Genomic DNA, 26,266 nt, shown 5'->3' on the forward strand with positions numbered 1-26,266 from the left:
GTTCAAAGTCCTGCGTTACTCTTAATGTGCCAGCTGTTGGAATAGGAAACAGTGCTGAATGCCCAGTGGCAGTGATGTAAAACAAAACTACACAGCAATTCAAGGTGTGCTCCTAAAGAGTATGATGAAAGAGTGTGAATCAGGATTAGAAAGTAAACAGTTCATAATCAAAACATATTGTAAATATATTTAAAAAAGAAAGAAATATTGACATATTTCACAAGTACAAATATGCAGTGTGCCGGGCAATGCAAAAGGTTGACTAATATGTGCTGTTCCAATTCAGAAAGAGCGAATGTCACTAGATAATTGTCCCCTAAATAGGCTATGGTTATTTTTGAAACATACATTTTAAGGGTTTTCTAGACACATTACTGCACTGATTACCATTATTAAATACTTTCTTAAGGGTATTTTTCCTATATTGGCAGTCTAACTCCTGCCCTTGTAACACTAGAATACAAGCAGCACGGTGGCTCGGTGGTTTGCCCAGTTGTCTCTCAATAAAAAAAAAGCCCAAAGATCCAACTCTTGCTCGGCACTGTACAGAGTTTACATGATTGCAAAAATGCCTGCTGTGAAAAAGGTTGATTGTATTGTTTCATCTATGTAATTTAGAAATTGACTTTGTTATTCCTGTATTTTTTGACAGAATTGTCATGTCAAATTAAACCTAAATTAGATGGTTCAAGGTTCAAGCTAATGTCCTAAATATTTTTTAAGTCTATCCTTTGGACATGAAACAAAATGACAGATGGACTGAATGAAAAAAGCTTTGTATGTGAGAATAAAGAACACGAAGGGAAGACATGATAAGTTAATTATGTAGAATGAACAAAGGAGTGTTTGGTTGGACTCTGGGCAAAGCAGCAAAGGGCAGACTTTTGGACGAGTGTCGAAATCAGCTTGTGACTTACTGACTGTGTGAGGGACAGTGACTGTTTAGATAGAGGGCTCACTGAACAAATGTCCTTTTCATTTCATGCTTTACATCCACACACTCTGCTCCTCTGCTGCTGATTCAATTGCAGCTAATCACGTCAATTGAAATCACATGTATGAGCAAGTAAATAACCTATTCAAAGAATTGTGCACAAAAATAACCTTTTGTTCTTTTTGATGTTCTTTTGGAAATAAGTGGATTCTGGTGCATCTACTGTGCATATTGTATAAAAGAGTAGTTTGCATTTGTTGAAGATCTTTTGTGTTTTCTTAAGTGTTTTACTCGACTTCAGGACACTACACTACCTACAGTACTACATAAACGAGGCCTATGATACAGCTTTGCTTGTGGGAACTTTAGCTTACACAAGAAGAAGTGAAGGAAGGGAATAAGGTTTGGCATGTTGACTCAAGACAGAATTTCCCAGGAGCCCTAAATGAACAGCTATTAAAGTTTAATTGCTCTCCTTGCCTATTGTAAGAGCTGTGAGGGCACCGGTGGAGTAAATTTTAGAGCTACCATTGGTGGGAAAGCTGTTGATAGATTTCAGCTCCTGACGCTTAAAGGTTAGCAATGACAAGTACTTACAGGGCATACGTCCAGGGATTAAATTGAGCCCGGCAAATGGGCCTGCGCTCTTCTATCATCATCAGGTAGCTCTAAACTTAGCACATCTTCAACAATGTATATATATTTTTACAGCTTTCTCTTTTAATAATTCAAACAATGACTAAATCACGTTTTCTTCATAGCAGTAGAGAACATAGTCCTAAATGAGGTGATGCCAGAACATTAGAACTTTCCTATCTGTCAATTTTCCATAAACGCTATCTACCAGATCAGCGACCTCAGTCTAGGTGGCAGTAGTCTCGCTTTGCCAGACCATCCACACGCTGCGGAGCGGAGGAGGGTCTGGCTAGTCCAGGTCTGGATGGGAGAAAAACGTGCTCTGGTTTATTGGCATTTCTTTACCAACCAATCACAATCGTCATGTATGGCACTAAGCTCTGCACAGAGCCGCTGTAAAATAGTTGTGCGAGAGAAAACTCAAATTGGACAGATCAGTCTAGCTAGCTGTCTCAATGTACCATGCAGAGATCTGAGGAACAGTTAACCATAGTCTTCATAAATCCACCGGAGTTTAAAATTTCAACACAAAGAAAGCGGAAGGAAACGGACATCGGCGAAAATACATGCATTCGGTGGAATTTCCTGCGGCACTAGAGCAATCCTGGAAGTGAAACGTCAAGGATATAGACTATGGTGGCAGTAATGCACCTTAACACTGGTTGCCACCCGCCACAAAACAGAAAAAATAAGAAGTGCACTAAGCGCACTTGCCAGTCAGACTTCACAGATGGCAGAGAGTGATGGGTGGAGGAAGGTAGGGAGAAACAATTTTTTTTTTTACAAAATGAAATCAATCAGATGTTATAGTTGTAGTCTATGCGCACACACATGCACCCATGGCAACCCTGAAATCCCAACATCCACACTGTGTCTTATTATCTGAAAAGTTGTTATATGAAAATGAAAAGGAAAATATGACAAAGCATGATCCAGAGGAAAAGAGCGGATGACAACAACACTTAAAATTTCCAAATGCCAGCCCAACTTCCCCCTCATCCCAGAAAAAAATACAGAAAAAACTAAGAGTATCTGAGTTTTGTTTTTCGATTATTTGCATAATACACTTTGATGGGTGGATACTCATCTCAATCCCTGGCTCTTTTGTATTTGCAGATTACAAAAAGCCTGTTTCCAGCGCCGTGCAGGCTACCAAGAAGAGACTATCAAAGGGAAGAAATGGGCTTTCAAGTCAGGACCCTTCGATTGTGTTACAGATTGGTTCCAGGTGAGGCAGCTTTGGGAAGTTCAGCCGGAGGAAAATTGCCCCTCCGTGCAGTGCTCGTGAGAGGCAGGGAGGCTTCACGGTTGGCATGGTGCTCCGGAATTCCAATACTACTCACGTTTGGTGGGATTTCTGAGGGATGAACGCTGGGCCTCAAAAATCTTGTTGTGGTTGATTGCAGTTACATTAAAAGCTAAGCCCAGACAAAAAAGGGGCTACAGAGTGTCTGGATGTTTGAAAAAAAAAAACATGTTGAATAGCTGGATAGCACCACAGTCTGCAGAAAATAATTGCCAACATAATGTTCAAAACATCCCTTTGATTCGCACATAAGATAAATCCTGGATTTATTTTTCAAAACAGACATTTTCCAGTTCCACTCTGGTGTTAACGTGATTTTCAAAATGAACGCTTCATGTTCTCCTTTTTCACACATGCTATTGTGGCAGGAAAGTATTTCAAGGACTCCTAGCAGAGATGTAACATACACATTTCAGCAAACAGAGCTCTTGAAGAAGATCTTAGCACATAGCCATGCTTAACCATTGTTCTTTTTCCCTCTAACACTGCATTGGTTTATTGTCTTTCTCAGACCACACTAGCTGGAGGAAACTAGCTTTTGATTACAAAGAGATATATCTATACAGATTCGACTGGCTCTTCCCTTTACTTTACTTCAGTAGATCTTTATCCTTGGAGAGTTTTGGAGGTTGGACAAATTTCCAGAGGATTTTGATCGACAATATAATTTGACAACTTACTCGGTTTGATGGAATTTAGATACAGTATTAAAGCCTGTCATCACATTTGCCAAATTAATGTTACCTTGACAACTTCACAGACTCCTCCAGTGGCGCCAATTGTCTTGTAACCGATATCCTGCCATCTTTATCTTCTTTTGATATGCTAGTACCCACCCCACCATCTGTACAGTTAAACACATCTTAAACTAGTCCTTGGGGAAACTCTAAACAGACCCTAAAGTGTTTCAAACATACACAGAGCGATTCTGCGTTTCTGCTGCGCACCCTGTGTCAGATCTGATCGGAACCAGGCTATGTGTGGGAAGGACAATTAGGCAGAGACGGAGCTGAGCCATGCATGGGCGTGCCAAGCTGTGGCATTATGCATCACTCACCTGTCTGGCCAAATAAACCGAGACAGGGAAACATCTGCTCATGTTTTCAAACTGGACACAAATGACTGTCCCATTTTGTTCTTTGGGAGTTTTGAAGCTGTGCGGAAAATAATGTCGGCATTGCTGCTTGTTTATTTTAAATTTTTCTTCTTTAAAATCACAGTCATTGCATTTTTCTCTATAGTTATTTAATTCTTACTTAACTTTTTTTTAATAGTTTTTACTTGGTTATTTACAGCATCATGTGCATGTTGCAAATAAACTAGTTAAATCTGAACATTTTATTTTACAATGACTGAAAAGATTGTTTCCACCTTCAACGAACACTGCGGATCACCATACAGACTACAATCACTCCGCCCTCCACCAAGGCCACACAGAACAAATAAGCTGTTATTCCACTGCTATTTGGAAGGATTGTGAAGAGATTGGTCCTGTAATGAAAAGAAAATAGAAGTGATGTTCCCATGACGGATATGGTAAACTAAATTGAGAGAGGATTCTCTGTCGGCTCTGAGTTCACACCTCTGGTCCCCCCACTCCCGCTCACATTCACCCTTCGTCCTTTAACCTCATTGACTCACCCTTTCCAAAGAACCTGATCTGGCCTAGAGGCCCATGCGCTCATGTCCTGTCGAGGATTTGTTGATTTCTCTAATCATTGTTCCAGCTCTGCTTGTCTTTGTTTGTTTAGTAGTACAAGCAGAAAACACAAGCGCTTAAGATGGTCCTGCGGAAAAAAAGAGAAGAGAACTGCTTGAGGACACTGAACTCTTGATTGCATCTGTAAGGTCACTGTAATTATTTTGTCCTGCATGCTTTTGTGCTGAAGTACACTGTAGCAAAATTATGTCATATGACATATTATTGCTTGTTTAACCATGTCAATGTGTGATTGGACTGTGTTTCTTGTCATTTTAAAGAGGTTGTCTGTAAGTGGACACACTGTCCTGCCTAATTGGGAGTATGGGTATATTTCTGTGTGTTTTTGTCTGTGTAAGATCTGGGAGGAGATGCACAGAGTGGAAAGAGAATGCTGCTCAGAATGAAAACCATGAGGAGGAGGAGGAAGTGCTGTATTTATGCTGTTCATGGTCTCCTCTCTTCACTGACAGGGGGGAACAAGCCCTGCTGGCGATCTGCACTGCTTGGCCTTATTTCACTGACAGGAGAGTCTACATTCTCTGAAGCCCTCTCTGTTCTTCCTGTGGCAGTTACAGTGTGTTTAAAACCAGAACCACAGCTCTGTTCCTATCCCAAGGAACCCAGACATGTACCCCCCGACCCCCAAAAATGTTTATAGATATGAACTGAATGGGCATGATGGAAGTTTTGTTATGTTATGCAAATTGGTTATTTTTGATTGAGGCAAGCCAAGAAAACTAACAGAGTGACAGTTTAAAGGAGAATTCTGGCCGATTTTTACCTGAATCTTGATCGCTAGATGTCTCCGAGTACCATCAATAGGAAAAAAAACAGCCAAAATCGGTGCTAGCAAACTGGAGTTGCTGCAACTAATGGCCAGAGCTCCCAGTTAGCTAAAATGCCAGTTGTGGGGGCGTGTTCTAAAGAGTGCCTTTGTGCCTCTTAACAGACACAAAATGCAATTAAAATTTCTGTGCAACATGAACAGGGCCCTTACGTGACAACAAAATGCGTTTTCAACTCAGACATTGTGAAGAAACCATTTAAATTCAAAGTTTGTACTGTCACCTACCTTTTTTTCCATCGGTCGCTTCACCGAAAGCCCAGAAGAGTCGATCATGGAGGTCATGCCTTCGCGATGAAAACTTGAAGTAGCCAGTACTCGGAGACATCTAGCGATCAAGATTCAGGTAAAAATCGGCCGGAATTCTCCTTTAAATAAGGAGACTAAAATCAAGCAACAAAAAAAAAAAAATAATTGTTTTAAGGACAGGGGGCATGAGACATCAAAGGCCTCAGCTTGAGCACAAAGCATCCCTGCAGTCTCCTCTTCACCATTCAGACACAGAGCAACAGAAGGGATTAGCCACAGCTTGACATAAGTCAAAGCAAGACAAGCCAAACAGATGTCATGTTTGACCAAGATACACACGGTTAGCACATATGGAGGCTACTGCAGCACTATGTGCTGATTAGACTTGTTAGTGACACAGCCAACTGATTAGCAAGCCAGAAAGTAGCAGCTTTCCCAACAGAACATCACAGTATTATGGGACAGCAGGTGGACTGCAAAAATTAAAATTTTAGAAAAGTAAGATTTTATTTTATATCACTCAACAGACTGAGTATAATTTTAGAGTTTTGGTCATTTGCTCAATTAAAACAAGCTTGGAAAGTCTTGTTAACTTCAATTAACTTCATCCCACAGTTCAACTCAACCTAAATTCGACACAGTCACTGCTTGCACATGTTGGTACATAACTGCAAGAGTATTTGCGTCAAAGGGATTGGGCTGCCCTTTGTAAGTTCTGCCCTGTTATCTTTTTTTTTTGTTGCCTCAGATTTAATAAACCAACTTAATTTAATGGTTGACGATGGGAAAGTAGCCAAGCTCAATTTTCTATGGCCTGTTTATTCTTTACCTGATGTAACAAAAGCTGTTTCACAATGAATGCATAGTCACACCACCACCAATACCACTTGATCTGCAGCTTTAACTACATAATGAACTGTTGCGCCTCAGATGTCAGTCACACACACACACACACACACACACACACACACACACACACACACACACACACACACACTCTCTCTCTCTCTGTGTTTCCCTGCCTGTATATCTTCACAATCTCTACTTGACCTACCATCAGGCAGCACAATTTTGAAATTTTAAAACGATGTTCTAAATTTGTTTTATCTAATCTATCTACCTATTGCAAAGAAAGAAATATACAGTTTTTTTTATTTTTTATTAAAAAATAATTCTAATTATAAGAAACCATTTTCTAAAATGATGTTCGTTTTATACATATAAATTAACAATCATATGTTTCTTTACAAAGAGGAGGTTATATATATATATATATATATATATATATATATATATATATATATACATAGGTTATATTTAGGGAAAAATGAGCAAAGATCTGCAGGTCATGATGATCCATGTTTATTTCTTTAAAAACATATTTTAGAATCAATGATATGCTATTTTTCATTTACAAGTTTAAATTGGTGAAATGAGTGAGTAAGAATGCCACAGTAATTTAAAATACACAGTTAAACTATATCAGCACTAAAACTTATTTTTTACATGAAATACCATCCGGAACTAAACATAATTCCTAATTAGAAAAAAAGACTGTTGCATCACATCACACAATAAGTACTAATATATTTGCACAATAAGGTTGTTTTCCTTAACTCAAACCCATGCTGTAAACACTTGAACATTAAAATGACGTTCAGTGATTAAATAATGGTAGTTCTGTGGTTTCAAATGTTTCAATGAGATCACTGAAAGTGTGCCTTTTTTCTTAACATGCAATTTTACTAAGGCAAATGAGACAGAGTAAACATGTGTAAACACAGACAGCAAAACATAGCATAACGTAAAGTATAGGCCTATATACTGTCATACCAACGTGGCAAAAACAGATGACCTCCTGTTCGCACGCACATATAACGCAAATGGAGACCTGTTGTGGAACTCTGGATGACTGAATGGACTAAAGGATGTGGTGTACTTGTTGTGCTTCTGGTACTCTTCTTAAATGGACTTCACTCTTTGCGTGCCAGTGTCTGGGTGTGTTTGTGTGTGTGGTGGAGTATAAAGGTGCTGGTTGCTCTGTATAAATCCACATACTGTGACAGATGCCTGGTGCATAATGTCAAAAGCCTGCCTTTCCTTAAAAGCTCTTCAGGCTCAATCCAGAGTCTGACCCCAGATAATCTGCAGAGCACCTGCCACGTCAGCCCTCCATCGCCGTCACAGTGCCCGCTAACTCACCAGCTCCAGACATGACAGAATTGCACACAGCACTCCAAAAGCACTACGACAGCGAGAGGTGGGAATGACAAACACACAGCTTCATGTTATTCCCTTCATTTGAAATAGCAATCAAAGCTGATCTAATTAAGCCAGTCTGTATAATTGAGGTCTTTAGGGAAATGCTGACAGGGTCCAGATACTCTCTCTTTCTGTGCAAACGTCTCACCAAAAGCACAGGGAATTCTGGGATACAGGGGGAGTCATGACAGAGACTTTTGTCGAGGATGTAAACCAGATGTCAACCGCCTGTGTGTCCTGATGTTGCATGAATACTTATAGGAAACAATCATGCATATATCAGAGCTCTATGTACACTCATTTAAAAAAGTCATGCATTTGTCATTGTCCAGGTCTACACTTGTTTGTTTAAACATGGCATATGATGAATGCGTATTACATTTCTCATGTCAAGTTACGTGGGCTATTTTTGTGTCCTTCTTGTCTGGCTGCTCTTTCATTTATATAGACAGTAGGTTTAAGCTGCTGCCATTGAAGCTCTGTTTATTAGAGTTTTACACTTTTCTTGCCCTTAAAGTTATTGTTCTATTCCTGAAAGGAATAAATTAAGACTTTCTACTGTTGCGACATAAACTGTTTAATTTTAGCTAATATTCAAGGAGGTCAGACATTTTTGTGGCCATTCACAGTTGGTGGTTGATAACATCTTCACGGTCAGGCTACATTCAAGTATGTTTCTAGTTTGACTTGCTTGGATGAACCATGCTGTAAAATTATCTCCACATCGCTTTTGTTTTGGTTTTTCAGCAGGGATAGATTTCACCCGAGGTAACAGTGGAAGTCCAAAACTCTTCCATAACTTTGAAATACAAAGAGCGATGGTAGAGGTTATTTGGCACCAAGTTTAGGTTTAGATTTTCATCCAAATTGATTTGAATCTAAACGCTGAGTAAACATGACGCATTCCATCCACTTTATAGAAACAGATTGAGTTTTAACAAAAACCACAGAACATTTCAAAGCGGTGCACCACTATGTATTTAAACTCAACTCATCTCCTGTCATCTCTGGTGAGGATCTACTCAAATCTAGCATCTGTCTATTTTGACTTTGACAATTGTGATTGTGTGTAGCCCCTGTGTTATTCTTAATATACATACGTAGTTCTAATACACCCCTTTACTCTGATCTGACTGAAATGGACCTACTTGCAATTTTCTTTTATTTAATTTATATTTAAATTTTTTAAATATCTATCAACTTGGGTTGAACTATCAATTTATTGTTATTCCCTCCTCTTCTGTAAACATAGACATGCTTGCTCTTGAAAATAATCCTTGTAATTGTATAGACAAAAAAACTTTGAGTATGGCATGCAGAATTACATTTGTAGCACTTCTATTTCATTTAAAGCAATATTTTACTCCCAGAAAATAATAAAAAGAATTCAGAAAATCAGTTGATAAATAATATTTCTCTTAATCTCTCGCATAAATGGATATAATGGTGAAGGTTCTGACATTTTCTATTTATTATATAGCTAGGACCGGAGAGCTGCCCTAACCATGTCTGTGACTGACAGATGTTATTTCAAACCTAGTTTCAGAGGTGGTCCAAGGTCTACGAACCTCTGTCGGTGTTTCATCCCATGATGCCCTCTGGGCCAGGCTCTGGACAGAAGTGCCAGGTCTGCTCTGGTTGCACGCTGTCAGATAAGATCAGTTTGTGTGTTGGATTTCTGTCACTTAGCAGACCAAGTTAGTGCTGAAACGGTACTAACGATTTTGCTTCAGGAGCCAACACTTGTCACGCGACGCAGATCAGGAAGTCAAAGGTCAGAGTTTTCCTCCACCTTCTTATTTACGTCATTCCTCACAGTGAGGAATCTGACCATCTAACAACGACAAAACAAATCTGAACCTCTTTTTGTACATGAGTGATATTTCAACTTTGAGGCCTCAAAGGTCTTTTGAGTGGAGATTTAGATTGAATGAGCTGAGTTTGTTCAGCTGATATGTTATGTAGGAACACAAATGCAGGACAAAAAAACAGTAACACAAAAAGAATGACGACTCAGTCTGTAATTGACGCTGTGCACACATTCTTTGTTACCACAGTCTCTGACGCTTGACAAAAACTGATTTGCATTAGAAATATGTTGAAAAGCGGTGTGCTCTCGCTACCACAAAGAGTGTTGAATGTGGTTGAGGAGATATTTGACCATGCATCCTCAGTTACTATAACACTGTTGGAGAATGTGTACATGTGAGGCTTTGATTAGGTGGCAAATAAAACCAGCTATGGACAATAACCAGTGACCATCTACTCACTGTGTACACACACACATGTATAGTGTGTTAGGGGGTCTTAAGTAAATACATTTGATTTATACATAATTTAATTAGAGTTGGTTGATTGACAGCTGTGTGTTCCTTGGGGCTCATGGACTTATGGAAGATACTCCGACAATGAAAAGGATAAATGACAAAGAGTACATCTACAAAACTGAGAAGTCATCCAGAATCAGGCCCAGTGCCAGACATGGATGGAGGTGTATCTTGATGGATGTCTGTGGTCATTACCAGCAGGATCACCCTGCTCCTCTGCAGCTGCTATGACACCTTTTGAGATACAGCTTTTAAATCTACGCACAAAACAAACAAAACATGGGTCCCCAGCCTTACACTGTGCCCTGACCTGAATGGATAGCATTTTCACAATAACTCTCTGTGGCATAACAAATCATAAGTCATTCGGCGTCTTTGAAAAATACCCACATCACCAAAGGCATCACTGGTATGGTCTTGTGAATGCGCTGCAGGGAGAAAACCGTGCATTTGGTTTTAAAATGTGAAGGACTAGAGATGCTAATCATCATAAAGACTGCATTGTAAACAATCCGCTCTTGAACCACAATCAAAAATCAAACCTCAATCCCATGAATCGCAAATTGTAAGATGGTGAATAAAATTCTCCAGCTGTAATAATGATAACGATGGTACTTAAGTGGAGATGCTTGTAATCTGTCTGTAACACATCTGGGCCATGAATTATTAATGCTGCCCAACTAACTTAAGAGAGGCTGTGAATGGAAAAAGCTCCTCATCCCCTCGAAAAGTCTGTAAACACCCAAGATCCTGATTTCACCTCTGTGTTTCTTGTGACTTGTCATAAAATAAAAATAAAAATGGAATAATAGTATGGTTAAGATAAATGAGAGTGTGAGAAAAGTTCATGGACAAAAACATGTAACGATACATAGTTTGAAATGGAGGGTGGAAATAGAGAAAGGGGAAGCCAGAAGGGTTGCAGATGAATTCCTGTGCTTGCCTTGCACTACAAGTGGTCTGGGGCCAAAGTGTTTGTGGGGCTCTTGTGGTTTTTCAGCCAATAAATCCTCTGCACATATTTAATCCAGTCATATGTGCTGCAGGAGAGGAGCATTGAAGGATGTATGGCCATTACTCAGCTGCCCACATTAGAGAAAGGAGCTAGATATCCAAACGCCCCCATCTCACTGGTTATAGACATACCCATCACTGAACAGAGAGAGAGACACAGGGATCGGATCGTAAAGGAGGTGTGAAAGCTGAGTGTGGAAGTTCACTGAAAAGCTCTGAAACTCTGAAGGTTTGATATATACTGATGCTCTCATATGCTGTTATTTTACCATATGATGCAAAGTGTGAGAGATCCGAACTTTCAAAATATAAATTATGTTTCTGAATCCTTTATTATACAGCCATAATGTGAAAAAAAAAATTCAAATATATCAACTCAATTCTGCCTAAAAATGTCTTAATGCAAAGTGTGTAATTGAAAAACATTTTTAATTTGTAAAATGTTCCAGTATTAAGTTGTTTATACTATCTGTTGATTTTAAGACATGAGTAATAAATCAGCACCACTGTTAGTACACATGTGTACTGGATTGTGTTTTGGCTTGGTAGTATTTTTTATGTGGTACAACATTGCTGCTTAAAGTTCTTTCATTTCAGCAGTTATTACTAGTTCGTCAGTAATATTACTAGTGAATCAGCAATCAGTTGCTGATTCATTGTACCCTCTGGACCCAAAATTACAGAAAAAAAACAAAAGAAACCAATTTAACACACAAGGACCATCTAAGAAAGCAGCTACATGACTTGGTTAAGAGATGGTTTTTCAGCACATTTTAAGCCTGATGCCGATGCTCTTCAAATATATTGGACACCTGCGCCATCTTCTGTTCATGCTTTGCTATCACTAGGCTTTCTATTCAGTCTGAACATCAATGTCCTCCATCACCTTCATTAATTTATCTCATCCTGAGATTTACCTTTCTACAATTGTAAGTTCTGATGGAGAGATCATGTGATGGACTAGAGGACCTTCTTTTCTTTTAACCCGAGTTTACACTCTGTTTATAATCCATACATTTCCATGATGCCATTGATATTCAAATAATTCTGTGATGTTTTGGAAATTAAAAGTTCATGGATGACAGTCTTCCAACACATTGCAAAGGGAAACTGTGTGTGAACCCACTCACAATCAGGGCTGAAGTATTTTTTCTGAGAATTTACATTCATTCATTTTTAAAATCTAACACTTAATGGGTATTTTTTAGGCTGCTTCCAGTAGGGATATTTAGACTGAATATATTTAAAATTCACTGCAAAAAGAAAAGAAAAGAAAATATAGCCTAACTGAACAGTTAACTGACTAAATACAATTTAAAATAAATCATTCCTTATAAATATAAATTGGCTTTTTTGTTGGGGAAGGGGCACTTCATCATGAATGTATTTCTAACGTTTTTCTAAAATTCTGTTTCCACACTTCCACACACTTTCCCATGAATAAGGTGAAATCACTTTTGACAGAGAAGGAGTAATATAAAGAAAATGTAAAGAGGGCTATGGAGGGGGGGATGCAGCCACACCAAGTGCTATATATATTAACTCTATCCATGTTAATATATATTTTACTGTCAGGCAATCTTGAGGTTAGCAGAGGGGTCCTTGTAGCCGCTAACGTTAGCGAATCCAATCATGATCATTTGTCTATGCATTTTTCCAAGGATGGTGATGGCGACAATATGGGGAAGGCATGACCCGCCCTACTCTTTCTCTGATTGGCTAATACTCGTTACCTGCTCTGGTTGGGTTGGTTAGGTTTAGACAACGGGAGTGGGATTTGTTAGGGTTAGGGTATTGATGCCTGGGTATGCCAACCAGATTCAGAGTAAGTCAGAGTAGGGCGGGATATGCCTTCGTCATCCTGGGAAAAAAAATACTCGCCTACAGTTAGCTAGCTAGCTCATCAGCAGCAGCTAGTCAGACAGTGGCTAGTGTGAGCCTGAGCATCCTACTAGAAAAATACGACTGAAATTAAAAGATACTACTCTTTTACAGCCAACGTTAAATCCGACAAAAGAAATCTCTTTGAAGACAAAGAGTATAAAGGTATGGGATTAATGTCATCATCAAGAAATGGCTGTTAAACCTGTATTTGTTTAATAAATCGTCTTTAGTCGAGACGCCTGTACAGAACGAGTAACGTTAACGTTAGTCGCAGCGTCCCGAGGTGGTCTTTGTTCTGCTTAGTTAAAAAGGTTATTTCGACGACATTTCTTTTGTATGAACCTAGAATAACGTTAACTGTTTTTATTGATTTAGTTTTAACTGACACCTGGTTACCTCGGGTTTTATAAACGGCCACGCTAGCTTCTCAGCTAACAATGGGACAGGGAGATTAAGACCAGTGCTTGCTTATTAAATTGATTTGATGTAACGTTAACGTAGCTAAGCTAAGTGAAAGGCTAAGATTTTTCAACGTTAACTGACATTGCGTTAGTTATCTACGTAACGTTATTGCTAGCATCTGTAAATAAGGTTAGCCGGTGTTTGCAAGAAAGCTAACTTTAGCTATGGATTTTAACTTTAAATAGGCCGACATTTAAACTTGTACTAGCTAACTTCCTCTGTCAAATTTCTAATTTAGTTCAGCGTCTTTACAAATATCTGATCCCAACTAACGTTAACCATTAACTAAGTTACTTAGCTAGCAACTGACAAGATGTTATTCCTTAGCAGGGTAAGTTAACGTTAACCATAATAACCTGTTTTAATCGTTCCTTTGCCCAAATCAAAGAGGTTTGACTTGCTCGATCATCACATCGGTATCACACTCCCTGGCCCAGTGTTATGATTTTGAGTCTGGCTACAATATCCTGATGTAAACCCTAGACGAAATTAAATACAATAAGTTAATCAAAGCTGCCAGCGCTGTTTGAAACATACCAACATTAAAGGTACTTAAAATGAACATCATCCTGGGTCCTCCTGGGTAACCTCAGTGTCAGATTCCTTCATATGAGTCTGGTGGCTGTCGTTCGGGACTAGAGTAAATGCGATTTAATGACAATGTTTACAAAAACTGAAAATGGAAATAGAAAAGAAAGCTGTTTCTGCAGTATAGAAGGCTTTATTAGTAAATGTTTCCTGAGCCTCTCTCACACAGATCCATGTATACACACACACACACACACACACACACACACACACACACACACACACACATATATATACTCAGAGAGCCCTTGTAGCACTCAAATGCTTTTTATTTGTCTCAATGTAATACACATAATTGAAAATTGTATGCCAACCCTGTCTTATTGCCAATGATCTTATTGTTACATTGTATTGGCACAACAAACGGCTTATAAAGTAATACAAATGTTAACAATGACTTAGACATGTCTGTACATGTATTAGTAATACATATCCAAATTAGAGACGCCAGTTAAAAAGTATCAGTTGTCTATACAGCACGACAAAAATCCTAATTCGTCTGCCTTGTCATTAGGGGTTTAGAATAGAGCAGTCCATGTTGTGTGCACTTACAAAAGATGGTCTTCTACATCGATATAGACTCTGCCTATGCTCAGGACTGACAATGTAAAATATTTTAATGCGTTTAATAAATGTCCTCTCCATAGATGCCTTCAGCGATGGTTGGCAACAATGCTGTCCAGTCTGCTATTCCAGACCTGGGAAATGGAAGTAATTCTGAGGCCATGAAACAGGTTCTTGCTGTGATTGACAAGAAGGTTCGCAATATGGAGAAGAAAAAGGTATTTCTAGTTCAGTAGAAAAGAAAATGTCGCTGCATTATTTTCTTGTTTAATTCAAAGCAGTGTGTTATATTTGTGTTTAGTTTGAATGGGTTGTAGTCAATGTCCTCAGGCTTTTTTTCCATAGCATAGGATATGACATACTTATACCTCTTACTAATTTGGGAGAACAAAGATGAAGATGACTACTGTAAGTTGAGAAAGGTTAGAGTAGGCACTGTATGTCAGTGGGTTTACTAAGTACTAAGTAAGGGTTTACTTACTCTTCTAGTAAATTGTGAATGCTAACCATTGTTAACTGCCTGTCAGTGAACAGCAACTGAGCCTATCCCTGTTTTTTTTTATGCTGGCAAAACATAGCAGCTTGGTCAAACGCCTAAACATTCTACTAAATACTGTTTTAGATTTTTAAGATTCAGAGAGTTTGCCTCCAGCAGCAGCCAATTATTTGTAGGGGTGCACCGATCCGATATTAAGATCGGATATCGGTCCCGATATTGACAAAATAGCTGGATCGGGGATCGTGAGTTTTGTTAGTTTTTTTCCCTCTGTTGCATGTGTGTCGCATGCTGGAAGAGTTGAGTGTACAAATAAATAAGAATTCAATACATTACATCTATGTTATTTTGTCTTAGTTAGGAAAGTAATGTCTAGTTAGGAAGGTCTGGTGCCTTTAGTCTCTTCCACATGGTGGAAGGAAGGTATAAGGTGTATTATTAATTCAACAACGGTATCGGATCGGTATCGGGTATCGACAGATACACAAAGCCCAGGTATCGGGACTGAAAAAGTCGGATCGGTGCATCCCTAATTATTTGTATGTCTTGGTTAGAATCCTAGGTCTTGGGCCTAGTTTTTCCTTACTGCTATAACTTGTGTATGAAAAAAAATCTATTCAGACTACTAGATACACAATTACTTTAAAAAAACACATTGATAATTAAGGCTCTCTCGCCCAACTGTGTGAGAGCAATTGCTGTTGTCATCTATCTTTTCATTTCATTTCATGTTTCTCAAAATTCTTACAGTCCAAACTTGATGACTGTCAGGCAAGGAAGAGTAAGGGAGAACAACTGAATCAGGATCAGCTGGTAAGATAAGACAATATTAGTTTGTATACAGCTTTGTTTTATTGCAATCTGCTCCAATGTAATCACAATGAAATCTTTTACACCTACATAATAATAAAATGACACATAATAACAGATACTTTTTTTTAAAATCCCATCAGTGTTATCAACATTCTGGAAAACAGTGCATTTATACCTGTTACTGTATCGTGTTCTATTAGAGGGGAATTCATTTTTAAATTGATACACAAATCTCAATTTTCTTTCCATGATGTACCTGAAGGATGCCTTGACAAAGTACCAGGAGATCGCCAACAACCTTGACTTTGCTCGAGAACTACAAAAAAGCTTCCTGGCATTGGGTCAAGAGGTGAGTCCTGAGTTAAGGTTGTTCTCATAACTTGCTTATCGGTTATCATTTATTTTAAAGGTTTGCTCGGTGTGATATGGCTCTTGAGTAACATTTAGTGCTTAGAAAATCGGGGAACCCTGTATTCTTTCTCAGTCCCCATTCTTTTTAAAAGCAAATTCTATATCAAGATCTTGCTTACAAATATCACGGTTACCACGACCTGTAGTAACTGATACCATACTCCAGGGATAAGACTTGAGGCTGCATATCATAACAACCCACCATGACAAGATTTTACTGAATACAGACTGCCTTAGAAAAGCTTGAAATATTGGAGGTCGTTGAGAGAACAGGAGAGTGGTTGGCATTGATCAGCGGTACTTGTTAGACTCTGTTCACTTTAGACTTTACAAGTGCAATAATGTACAGGGTGAAACTTGACAAGGTTATGATTTGTTTTGGAAACCTTTTGAAACCAAATGCACCAAAACATGTCTGACTGTGTGTGTCTTCAGATTCAAAAGGCAGTGAAGAAGACGGCTAGACGGGAGCAGCTGCAGCGGGAGGAGATGGAACAACGGCGGCTGAAGACAGTTTTGGAGCTTCAGTTTTTACTGGACCAGTTGGGAGATGAGAGTGTCAGGCAGGACCTTAAACGGCCTGATGCGACTGGTTCCACTTTGCTCACTGACGCTGACCTCACATCCCTTGATGAGTTATACAAACTGGTGGGACCTGATAGGAACTATGATGTCAGGTATGAGGTGCCACTAATATTTAAGTGTGCAGTGGGCACAGTATAATTATCACTGCTTAAATATGTTGTCTAAATTATGGTTGTGTGTGTGAATGGGCGCATTTGTTTAACTTGCTCAGCGATTAATGCCGTGTTCTATTTACCTCGGAACTCGGATTTTCCGAGGTCAAAGTCGGAAACACGCCCCCTCACCTCAGATTTCCGAGCTCGGAACTCGGACAACCTCGCAGTAGCCCGAGTTCAAAATCCAACATGGCTGCCCCCTGTATCAACAGTTGTGAAAGCTGCAGTAACATAAAGTTATAAGCACTTCTGTCTTATTTGTGTCTCACTAAATCAGTCGTTCACACAGGCATGGTCAACTTCTATCAGTGGACATGTTGTTACGCTGTTTGCATGCACAAAAAAACAGCGTAATGCGTTGTTATATACTGGTATTGCTAACAATAGCTAACCGGGCTAGAGCTAATGAAAACAATGAAAATCCGACTTTTAAATGGAACGCATTCAACTGACGTCATTCCCAGCTCCGGCTTCCGAATTCCAAGGTAAATAGAACATGTCTATATCAGAAATAGCCTATGTAGCAGCAGATAGGCTATAGCAGATGTTTTTTTATGTATATTTATAAGGATATTGAAACAGAGGGCCAATAGCATACTCCCAAATTGTATATTTACCCTGTTGTGTATCTTGCAGGTTGACTGACCAATATGAAGAGGCCTCGGTACACTTGTGGGAACTGCTTGACGGCCGAGACAAGGCCGTGGCAGGGACAACATGTAAGTATTTTCATGGCACTTGATCCCCCACCACATAAACCCAATTCATTTGGGTATACATTTACCATTAAGCCATGCTTTTTGTTTTGACTTGTCACTCTTGTCTTTGTTCCAGACAAGTCACTGAAGGACTCTCTGGACAAAGTGCTGCTGAGTGGTTACTTTGACAGAGCACAAACTCATCAGAATGGGGTGTGCGAAGAGGAAGAGGAAGAGGAACAGGAGGAGCAGACTGTGGTGGCTGAGTCTAAGGCTGGGAAGCAGCCATCAGAACCTGGTAACTAACAACACATTAGCAGATAGGTGATATATATCTGTCTCTTTTACTCAGTAAGAACACTGTCGTCACATTTGCTTTTTTCTCCAGAAGGAACAGCTACTGAAAAATACACAGAGCCAATTCCAGTGGAAACCACAGAGGTGAGATTTCTGAGGGTTGCATAAATAATGCATAACAGATCCCACATATCACAACTTTGCATTTGAAAGTTGTTTTTTCTTTTTTGGTGTATTACATTTTCTTACTTTTTTATTTCTTCTTTTATAGTTTGTAAACAGACAGTTCATTCCAGAAACTACGTACAGCAGTACAGACAAAGACCAAGTGGAGGAGTGGACAGTGGAGGCTCAGGTAATACTACACTACTGCATCACCACAGTTCTTAATGCCACTATGCAGATTTCTCAACAGCTTGTATTTGCGTGTACTCTAATGTGCCTGTCACATGTGTCTGTGTTTTGAACAGATGGTGAATTCCCTCCAGCACCAGCCCCCTGCCCAGCTGGCTACAGAACCAACTGTGAACCATGGCACTCCCCCTCCACCCGCCGACCCAGTGGTCAGGAAGCAGGTAGTGCAAGACCTCATGGCCCAAATGCAAGGGACGTACAACTTCATGCAGGTAAAAAGGTCCAGCATATACTGTCGTGTCCAGCTCGGCGCTGTTACTAAAGGTCCTGACACACCAACCGAGGGCCAGAAACTAGTGCCAACGAATGCCGACTGTGGCGTCGCCTCATGTCGGCCCACTGCGCCTTTTGTCTTGGCCAAAAATTAGCACAGCAACACATCGCAGAGACTACAGCCAACGGCCAAGTACCACGTACGTTCTGTGCATGAGTGAGAGAAAATACCTCTCCATACCAGCAGGCGGCGGTAATCTATTCGTCATTCAAAAAGGGAAACGGAATACAAACGTTGGTACGTATGATACCCGCACAAACGGCGTTTGCTCGAATCAGCAGCGCCTAGCCTACGGTTCACTAGCCGTCGGATGACAGCGGACACCAGGAGATGGCTAACCAGACTGTCCATCTCCTGGGCTGTCATCCGTTCTCGCCACTAAGAATTCTCCCTACGGTGTGAGCGGAGGGACCAAGCCCGAACGGTCAGCTATTGGCTCGTTAGCTAATGTTAGCTTGCTAATTCCACCCACCCAACATGCCTTCATCCTTACAGAAAATTAGCCAAACAAGGTTGTCACTCATATGGCGATAGCAATGTGCTTTCGTACTATGTGACGAGTTTGTAAATGAAACATCAAGTTGTTACATTTTGACCAGTTTAGAGGCCGGCTGGCTGGCTAGTAAGCTAGCTTGAGGGTGCAGAGAGAGGGAGGTCTATTAGGGTCTTTATATTAAATGTCATGGTATAGGATATTTGTTTATTAACGTTAGTTTATTTTGTTATGTGTAAGTATGTAGAGATCTTTTAAAATACATGTTTTGTTAAAATATATATATACCTACACAAGTAGTTATGTATATCTCGTTGTACATTTGCCATTTTATGGACATAATGTGCAAAAATAGTTATTCCAATCGTTCAAACCTGTGTTTTCTTTTTTTTAAGGAACATTAAAACATAATTTTTGGCCAGTTTTGACAGCTCTTATGTGTTTTGGATTGATCAGATGAGATGAAAAATGGAAGGAGCCTTATGTGTGCGCTCTCACAGTCGTTTGTTTGCTTTCCTCATTACCGTTTTCAAACTGAACATCCAATCAGATGGATTGGCTGTTCAGCCGACCGCGGCCGACACCGATTTTAAAATGGCCGAAGCGTGGCGGCACTGTGGGACACGGCACACAAACTAGGGCAATGGTCGCAACGCCCATCTTGGACCAACGGCCGGCGGTCACCTTGGTGTGTCAGGGCTTTTTAATGTGTTATGCATACACTGAGACATACCTTTTATTGATTAATGTAATGAAAGCTAGGGTTGGGTGCCAAATCGGTACTTTTTTGGGTACCGACCGTATTACGTCAGTACTGCCGTGGACCAATTCACGTTAAATCCAACGGTACCAAATTTTGGTACCTATAAGCGCGAGCATATCTGTGCTTCCTGCATGTTGACAGAGCGGGGCTCCGACACACACGCAGAGCTGCAAATGGAGCAAAGCTACGTCGCCTCTGCATTTTAAGTCACAGTGAGTCACAGCAATGGCGATAAAGCAGTTGCAAGTGTCGTTACACTTTTCAAAACTCCATGCAGACAGCGTTCGCTGCAATATAATATAATGGCGAGCTGAAAGCGGCCGCAGTTATTTTTACAACTGAAATTATTTTTTTGTTATTATAGAGGGAAACTACTGAAAAGGTACCGTTGGGTACCGGAACCGAATTTCAGGTACCGGTGGTAAAAATGAACGGTACCCAACCCTTGTGAAAGCTTTGTCTCCTTTCACATGGAGGTTACTGTCAAGCAGTCAGGTACAGAAAGAACTCTGTAGAACAAGTGTGGACCCAGTGTCTTGTTGTAATACACTTGAGTAAAGTGTGGGGCACTTTTCAGAAACTAAATTATAATGTCTCACACATAGCAACACAATTAAAAACCAACAGTAATAAAATGAAATGGGAAAACGTAGGGAAAAGATATTAAATGGGACCAGATTAAGAATAAAATAAAGTAAAGCAAATTCCAATAAAATAATAATAAAAGTATATTTTAGGAAGAGATCTAAAAGATGATACTGACTCAGCCAGCCTCAGCATTGAATCTTGAATCATTTCACTGCCTTGAGTATGTCAAATGAGTTAAAGGGTAGTGTCCAAATTCACTTTGTTCCTGCACTGTCCCTACATCTGAGCCATGGCCCAGTAATACATTTACTTTTGTTTGGTTTTCCTAGGACTCCATGTTGGAGTTTGATGGCCAGGCTCTGGACCCAGCTATCGTGTCCGCCCAGCCGATGAAGCCCGTGCAGACTGTTGACCTACAGCAGCTGGGCTGCCCTTCAAGTGAGTACCAATAAATGTACCCTTACTCTGAACAGATTATCTCGCATATTCTAGTAGTAGGGTCTTGTTGCTGTTTTGTGATGTGGATTAGAGCTGAAGATCTTTGCCGACAGGTTCGGTCTTTATTTCTATCATTTTACACGGGCTCGGGCTTGCTTGCTAAATTATAAATGACTCATTCTTGACAAAAGGCAAAAGAGCTATGTGCGTGCGCACATTTGAATAATGTCGGGCTGTAAACGGGTTTGGGCTTTTAAAACGCTGTCAATCAAAATGTACTTGTCAGGCTCGGGCCTTGTCGGGCTGAACTTTTAAGGCCTGATTACAGCTCTAATGTGGATATACATATAATTCAAAAAGCGTAATACACCAGTTAGTAACTCCCCAATGTTTTATTTTCTTCCAAACAGCCCACACAGAGTCCAGACATTCTCAAACAAGTGTAGTGCCTGGACCACAGGAATCCTCGCAAGTAAGTAGAGTGGAAGCACCAACAGGAAGTGGTTGTTTTGATTTGGCCTGAAAGAGTGGTAGCACAGGTTATTTCTTGTATTATCTGGGCCATATTTTTAAAAGCACTGCAACGTGGATTAAATGTTATGCTCTCTGACATGTCATGATTTTAATTACTATGAATTACAGGGAGATATTTTATATATGATTAAAAAGGTAGATTTAAGGTGAAAAATCTAAGATCCCTATCACTCCCTCTGACCTCTCCTTGCCTTCTGAATTCCCTCCCCCCCCTCCCCCCAGGCCTTGATGTCTCTGTCGTCTGAGCAGTCCCCAGCCCCGTGTTCCCTGTCCTCTGCTTTCCCACCTGTCTCCAAACCCACCCACACTGGAGGCATCAATGTCAATGCTGCGCCCTTCCAGTCAGTGCAAGCGGTACGCCTTCTATCTGGGTCTAAGTAAACAATATAACGGTGAACATGTTTAGACTTATTTAATACGTTCTGTTGGACACTGTCCAGCTCCGTACTTATTTGTACAAGTTAAGGGTTAGCAAAGTAAATCAAATATTGAAGGCCATTTTACATGGCATATTAGTAGCAGTAAAAAACTGGTTGATTATTTGTGCCCCATCTAAACAACAATTTAACATGTCCCCTCATGTTCCACACCTACAGCTAATCGTGCTCCCCAGATGTTCTATGGAAATTGTAATTGTGATACAGAAAATGTTTCTCCCCCTTCAGGTATTTAATCTGAATGCACCTGTACCTCCAGCCACTGATGGCCAAGCAGATCCTCTGAAGCAGCTCAGCCAGTTCCCTGGCGGCTACGGACCGGGCTTTAGCAGCCAGTCAGAGTGTACTGTAGACCAGCCTGATATTCCACAGGAGACATTACAGCCAGGTGAGGGTATAGCTTTGGCTGGTTGCATATCTCTCTGACCTTCTTTGGCATCACCCGCCAGTATACGTAAGTATTAGGCCGCGCTCAGACAGCCTGCGTCGGCCACCCGCCGGTCCGGCAAAAATGCTTTCCATTTATTTTTAATGGGGTTAGTGCGAGGGTTGCCGCAGGGAGGGACACTCCAAAAAACGCAGCGGCCCTGCAACGAAAAGTTAAGACCGACTCAACTTTTGGAGAAACACAACCCCACGTCACGCTGTGGTGACCAATCATGTAGTCAATATCCACAATCTTCCACTTCTGGGATTGCTCCGGTGTCGCCGGAAATTATGTCGGATTTCCCTCTTTTCGGCTGGATGTCCGGTACCTTCTGCTTTCTTTGTGTTGGAAATTTAAACTCAATTTATTATGGTTGACTGCTCCTCAGATCTCTGCCGGGTAAATCCAGACAGCTAGCTAGACTCTGTCCAATCTGAGTTTTCTTTTGCAAGACTAAAATAACTTTTGAACGTACACGTTCCACCAAAACAAGTTCCTTCCCGAGGCTATTTTGCAGCGGCACCGTGGCTCTTCCCGGTGCTTAGCACCACCCATGACGATTGTGATTGGTTTAAAGAAATGCCAAAAAAAACCAGCACGTTTTTCTCCCATCCTGGAATGCTGTGTGGACTCGCAGCACTGTAGAGGGAAGGTCTGGTAAAGAGAGACCGCTAATCGGTGATCAGACTTGTCGCGGTGTTTTGAGCTATGGTTTGAGACGGGGTGAGAATCCCGTACAGTTATCGGGAAACATAACTGCTTATCGCTTATTACTGCTTATTAATCCTAACAACAAGAAAGATTTAAAGTGAAATTAAGCTGCCTTTTAAGTGCGGTTGGAAAAGTCAAGATTTATAAACAATTTAATGGAAAACAGTAATTGTGAAATATAAAGTCTACTTGTGCTTCGTTGGGGGGTTGTTTCATTGACACTCCCCCAGCCACACAACCCTGCGGCCAATTGCCGGATTGCTTTTTTTTTGGTCTGAAAGCCCAGTTAAGAGGAACAATTTGCACACATTTCGAAGTTGTTTCTTTTTATGGATTTGTATAGAGCTCCGTTATCCAATAAAGATTTTTTATCTTGTATGATCAAGATGTTATGTTAATAGACAATATATTGTGTGTACAGTGAAATATTTTGTGTGCACAAGGTAAAAATAATGTGTTAGGATTTCAGGGGGCTTCGTGTTGCAAGACATGATATCCCTTCGGCGACAATAAAGTTGAAATAGGAGTCGATCAGCATGCCATGGGGCATAAAGCTTTATCTTTTTAACCATGGATAAAGTTATTTTAAAGTGCCCATATTATGAAAAAAAAAAAAAACATACAAACTTTGAAAAAAAAAAAAAACATCCATGCTGTTTTGAGTGAGATACGGTTTCTGAATGTGTCCTGCCTTCAGTCTCCGGGTGAGCTGTTCAGATTCGGCAGGGCTTTTTATGTCACTAGCCGAAACAAGGCGGCTAACCGTAGAATGCTAGCTCGTTCTGAATGGCAAAACACTGCTACAACACACACTAGTTCACCATAATCTACAAAAGAACTACTTACATGTCCCTATTCTGCAGGTATTCCACATAAAGTTGGAAGTGTGCCCTCGTTTAGAAGAAGTCTCCCGGCTAATCCTGCCTTGTACTACTGAAGTTGTAGAAACAAACAGCTAGCTAGATGATGTGCTCTTACCTAGCTACTGCGCATGTACGCCTCCCAACAAAGATGTTACAGCAGTGAGAGGTCTCACTCTGTAGCTAAAACAGAGACCTGGACACAGGGTGAGAAGTGGAGCTGCAGCAATGTGCAGTACAACAAAAATATGGTGTTTTTTGAAAATTAAATCATGTAAACCTATTCTGGTACAACCTCAAAATACCATTATGAACCTGAAAATGAGCATAATATGGCCACTTTAAACTGCATAACTAACTACCCTACAGTGCATCATAGACTTGTAAAAATCTCCTGTTTTGTTTTTTTCAGCTGTTGGTGGGTTCCAGCCCCAAGACCAGGTCATGCCCTCAGCAGGAGGCAATGAAGAGTCCTCTCCAGGCGCAGTGTTTGGACAGTCGGGCCAGTCCTTTTACAACAGCAGGGCTGTGCCCAGGGGTGGACCCAGGAACGGCCGCGGCATGATGAACGGATACCGGGGCTCCTCCAATGGATTTAGAGGTACAAGCATCAAACAATGTTTTACAGAGATAGAGTTGTCGTGTGGCCTCATGATTCACTGTATGCTGACATTACTCAAGTCAACTGTTAATTCTAATGTATTTTGTCATAAGGGGGATATGAAGGCTATCGCCCTCCTTTCTCAAACGCTCCAAGCAGTGGTTATGGTCAAACCCAATTTAACACGTCTCGGGACTATTCCAATAACACCTACCAGCGGGTAAGGGTTCATTTCATTATTATAATATTACCAAAAAGCTCCTATAATTTGTTAGTCAGTGTATTGTCTTTACATGTTCAAGCTTGTAAAATGGACAGTTATTGTAAATCCCTGTTTCTTCAAGGAGGGATATCAGCCAAACTACAAGCGGGGAGCTGCCCAAGGACCTCGAGGTTTGTCTAGAGGAAATGCTCAAGCAATGCGATCCTAAAGGATCCTAAAGACCGTCAAGTCGTGCCACGTTTAACATTCAGGATTTTTGAATGTGTTCGCCCCAAACTCACTTTTATAACAATGTTTTGTTTCTCATTGGTAATCTTATTTTTTTAACTCTTGGCCTACTTATCAGAGTCAGCTTTGGTCTAGATCATCTCAATGTTCTAACACGAAATGCTGAACTTTACCACATGTAGGATTATCAACAAGTCTGTGATATAAACAACAAATGGATATTCCTGTAAACTTGAAAGATTTCATTAATTTATTTTTTGTACAAAATAAATGCAAAAAATACCCTGCCACTGTTGATCTGATTACATGAGTATGATTTTCTTCTGCCATGTGCTGTCAGCTATTTTTTCCTCTTGATCTTATAATTTTCATGAAGGCATTTTTTTTTTTTTTTTTTTTTTACCCCTCTGTCACCTCTTGCGCCATCACCTCTTTGTACGCTGATGTTATTGGTTGAGACTGTTTCAATAAAGTTGTGTTCTATTACCTCTTGTTTAATGATACTGCTTTCCTGCTTTGGTGTGCATTTGATGTTCTAAATTCTGCGTGCTTTAATTCTGCTATTTTAATTCTGTGTGCTTTTACATGTCTGAGTCTTTCAGTTGTTGACTATTGGTGGTTGGGCGATACGGGTCCTGCATGTCACTCAGCCCTTCAAACCTATGACAGATGGGAGTACCAGTAGTCTGTCTTCTGTCAACATTCAGGTAATTAAAGGCACTATGTGTAGATTTATAGCATCTTTGATGGTGTAAAACTTTGTAGAAAAACAAGACAATCCCAGGGAAACGGTGCAGTCCGTTGTGACATGGATTGTACTACAAGCATGCATGTACAGTCAAATCAAGACATTGGTACATTACTAGCACATGCCTTTTTAAAATGGAACATAAGGAATAAACTTGGTAAGAGCCAACATCTCTTGGAATTAAATCATAATTCACTTTACTACGGTCACACTTAAAGGTGTACTATTAGTTCCTGCATGGTTTCAGGGCGATTTGATTTTTGTCTCAAATCGTAGGCATCTCTCCTTGATCTGCTAGCT

The 26,266-nt window shown here is 40.2% G+C and overlaps 1 protein-coding gene across 3 annotated transcripts; it reads left to right on the top strand.

Moving 5' to 3' along the window:
• The first annotated feature begins 13,076 nt into the window (after window positions 1–13,076).
• caprin1a (cell cycle associated protein 1a) lies at window positions 13,077–25,705 on the top strand. Of its 3 annotated transcripts, none has more exons than XM_031324219.2 (17): window positions 13,077–13,320; window positions 14,856–14,990; window positions 16,019–16,081; window positions 16,344–16,430; window positions 16,928–17,169; window positions 17,869–17,951; window positions 18,067–18,228; window positions 18,319–18,371; window positions 18,499–18,582; window positions 18,698–18,853; window positions 21,089–21,197; window positions 21,608–21,669; window positions 21,954–22,085; window positions 22,397–22,556; window positions 24,579–24,767; window positions 24,881–24,987; window positions 25,112–25,705. In XM_031324219.2, the coding sequence occupies exons 2-17, from the start codon at window positions 14,856–14,858 to the stop codon at window positions 25,196–25,198; spliced, it is 1,911 nt and encodes a 636-aa protein (XP_031180079.2). In that variant the 5' UTR covers window positions 13,077–13,320; the 3' UTR covers window positions 25,199–25,705. The 3 variants fall into 3 exon arrangements, with proteins under 3 accessions (XP_031180079.2, XP_035855461.1, XP_035855460.1); XM_035999567.1 differs by lacking the exon at window positions 13,077–13,320 and adding an exon at window positions 13,688–13,951; XM_035999568.1 differs by lacking the exons at window positions 13,077–13,320; window positions 21,954–22,085 and adding an exon at window positions 13,682–13,951.
• The last annotated feature ends 561 nt before the right edge of the window (window positions 25,706–26,266 follow it).

Source organism: Sander lucioperca, chromosome 3 (assembly GCF_008315115.2).
Source record: "Sander lucioperca isolate FBNREF2018 chromosome 3, SLUC_FBN_1.2, whole genome shotgun sequence".
In the NCBI taxonomy this organism is placed as follows: Eukaryota; Metazoa; Chordata; class Actinopteri; order Perciformes; family Percidae; genus Sander; species Sander lucioperca.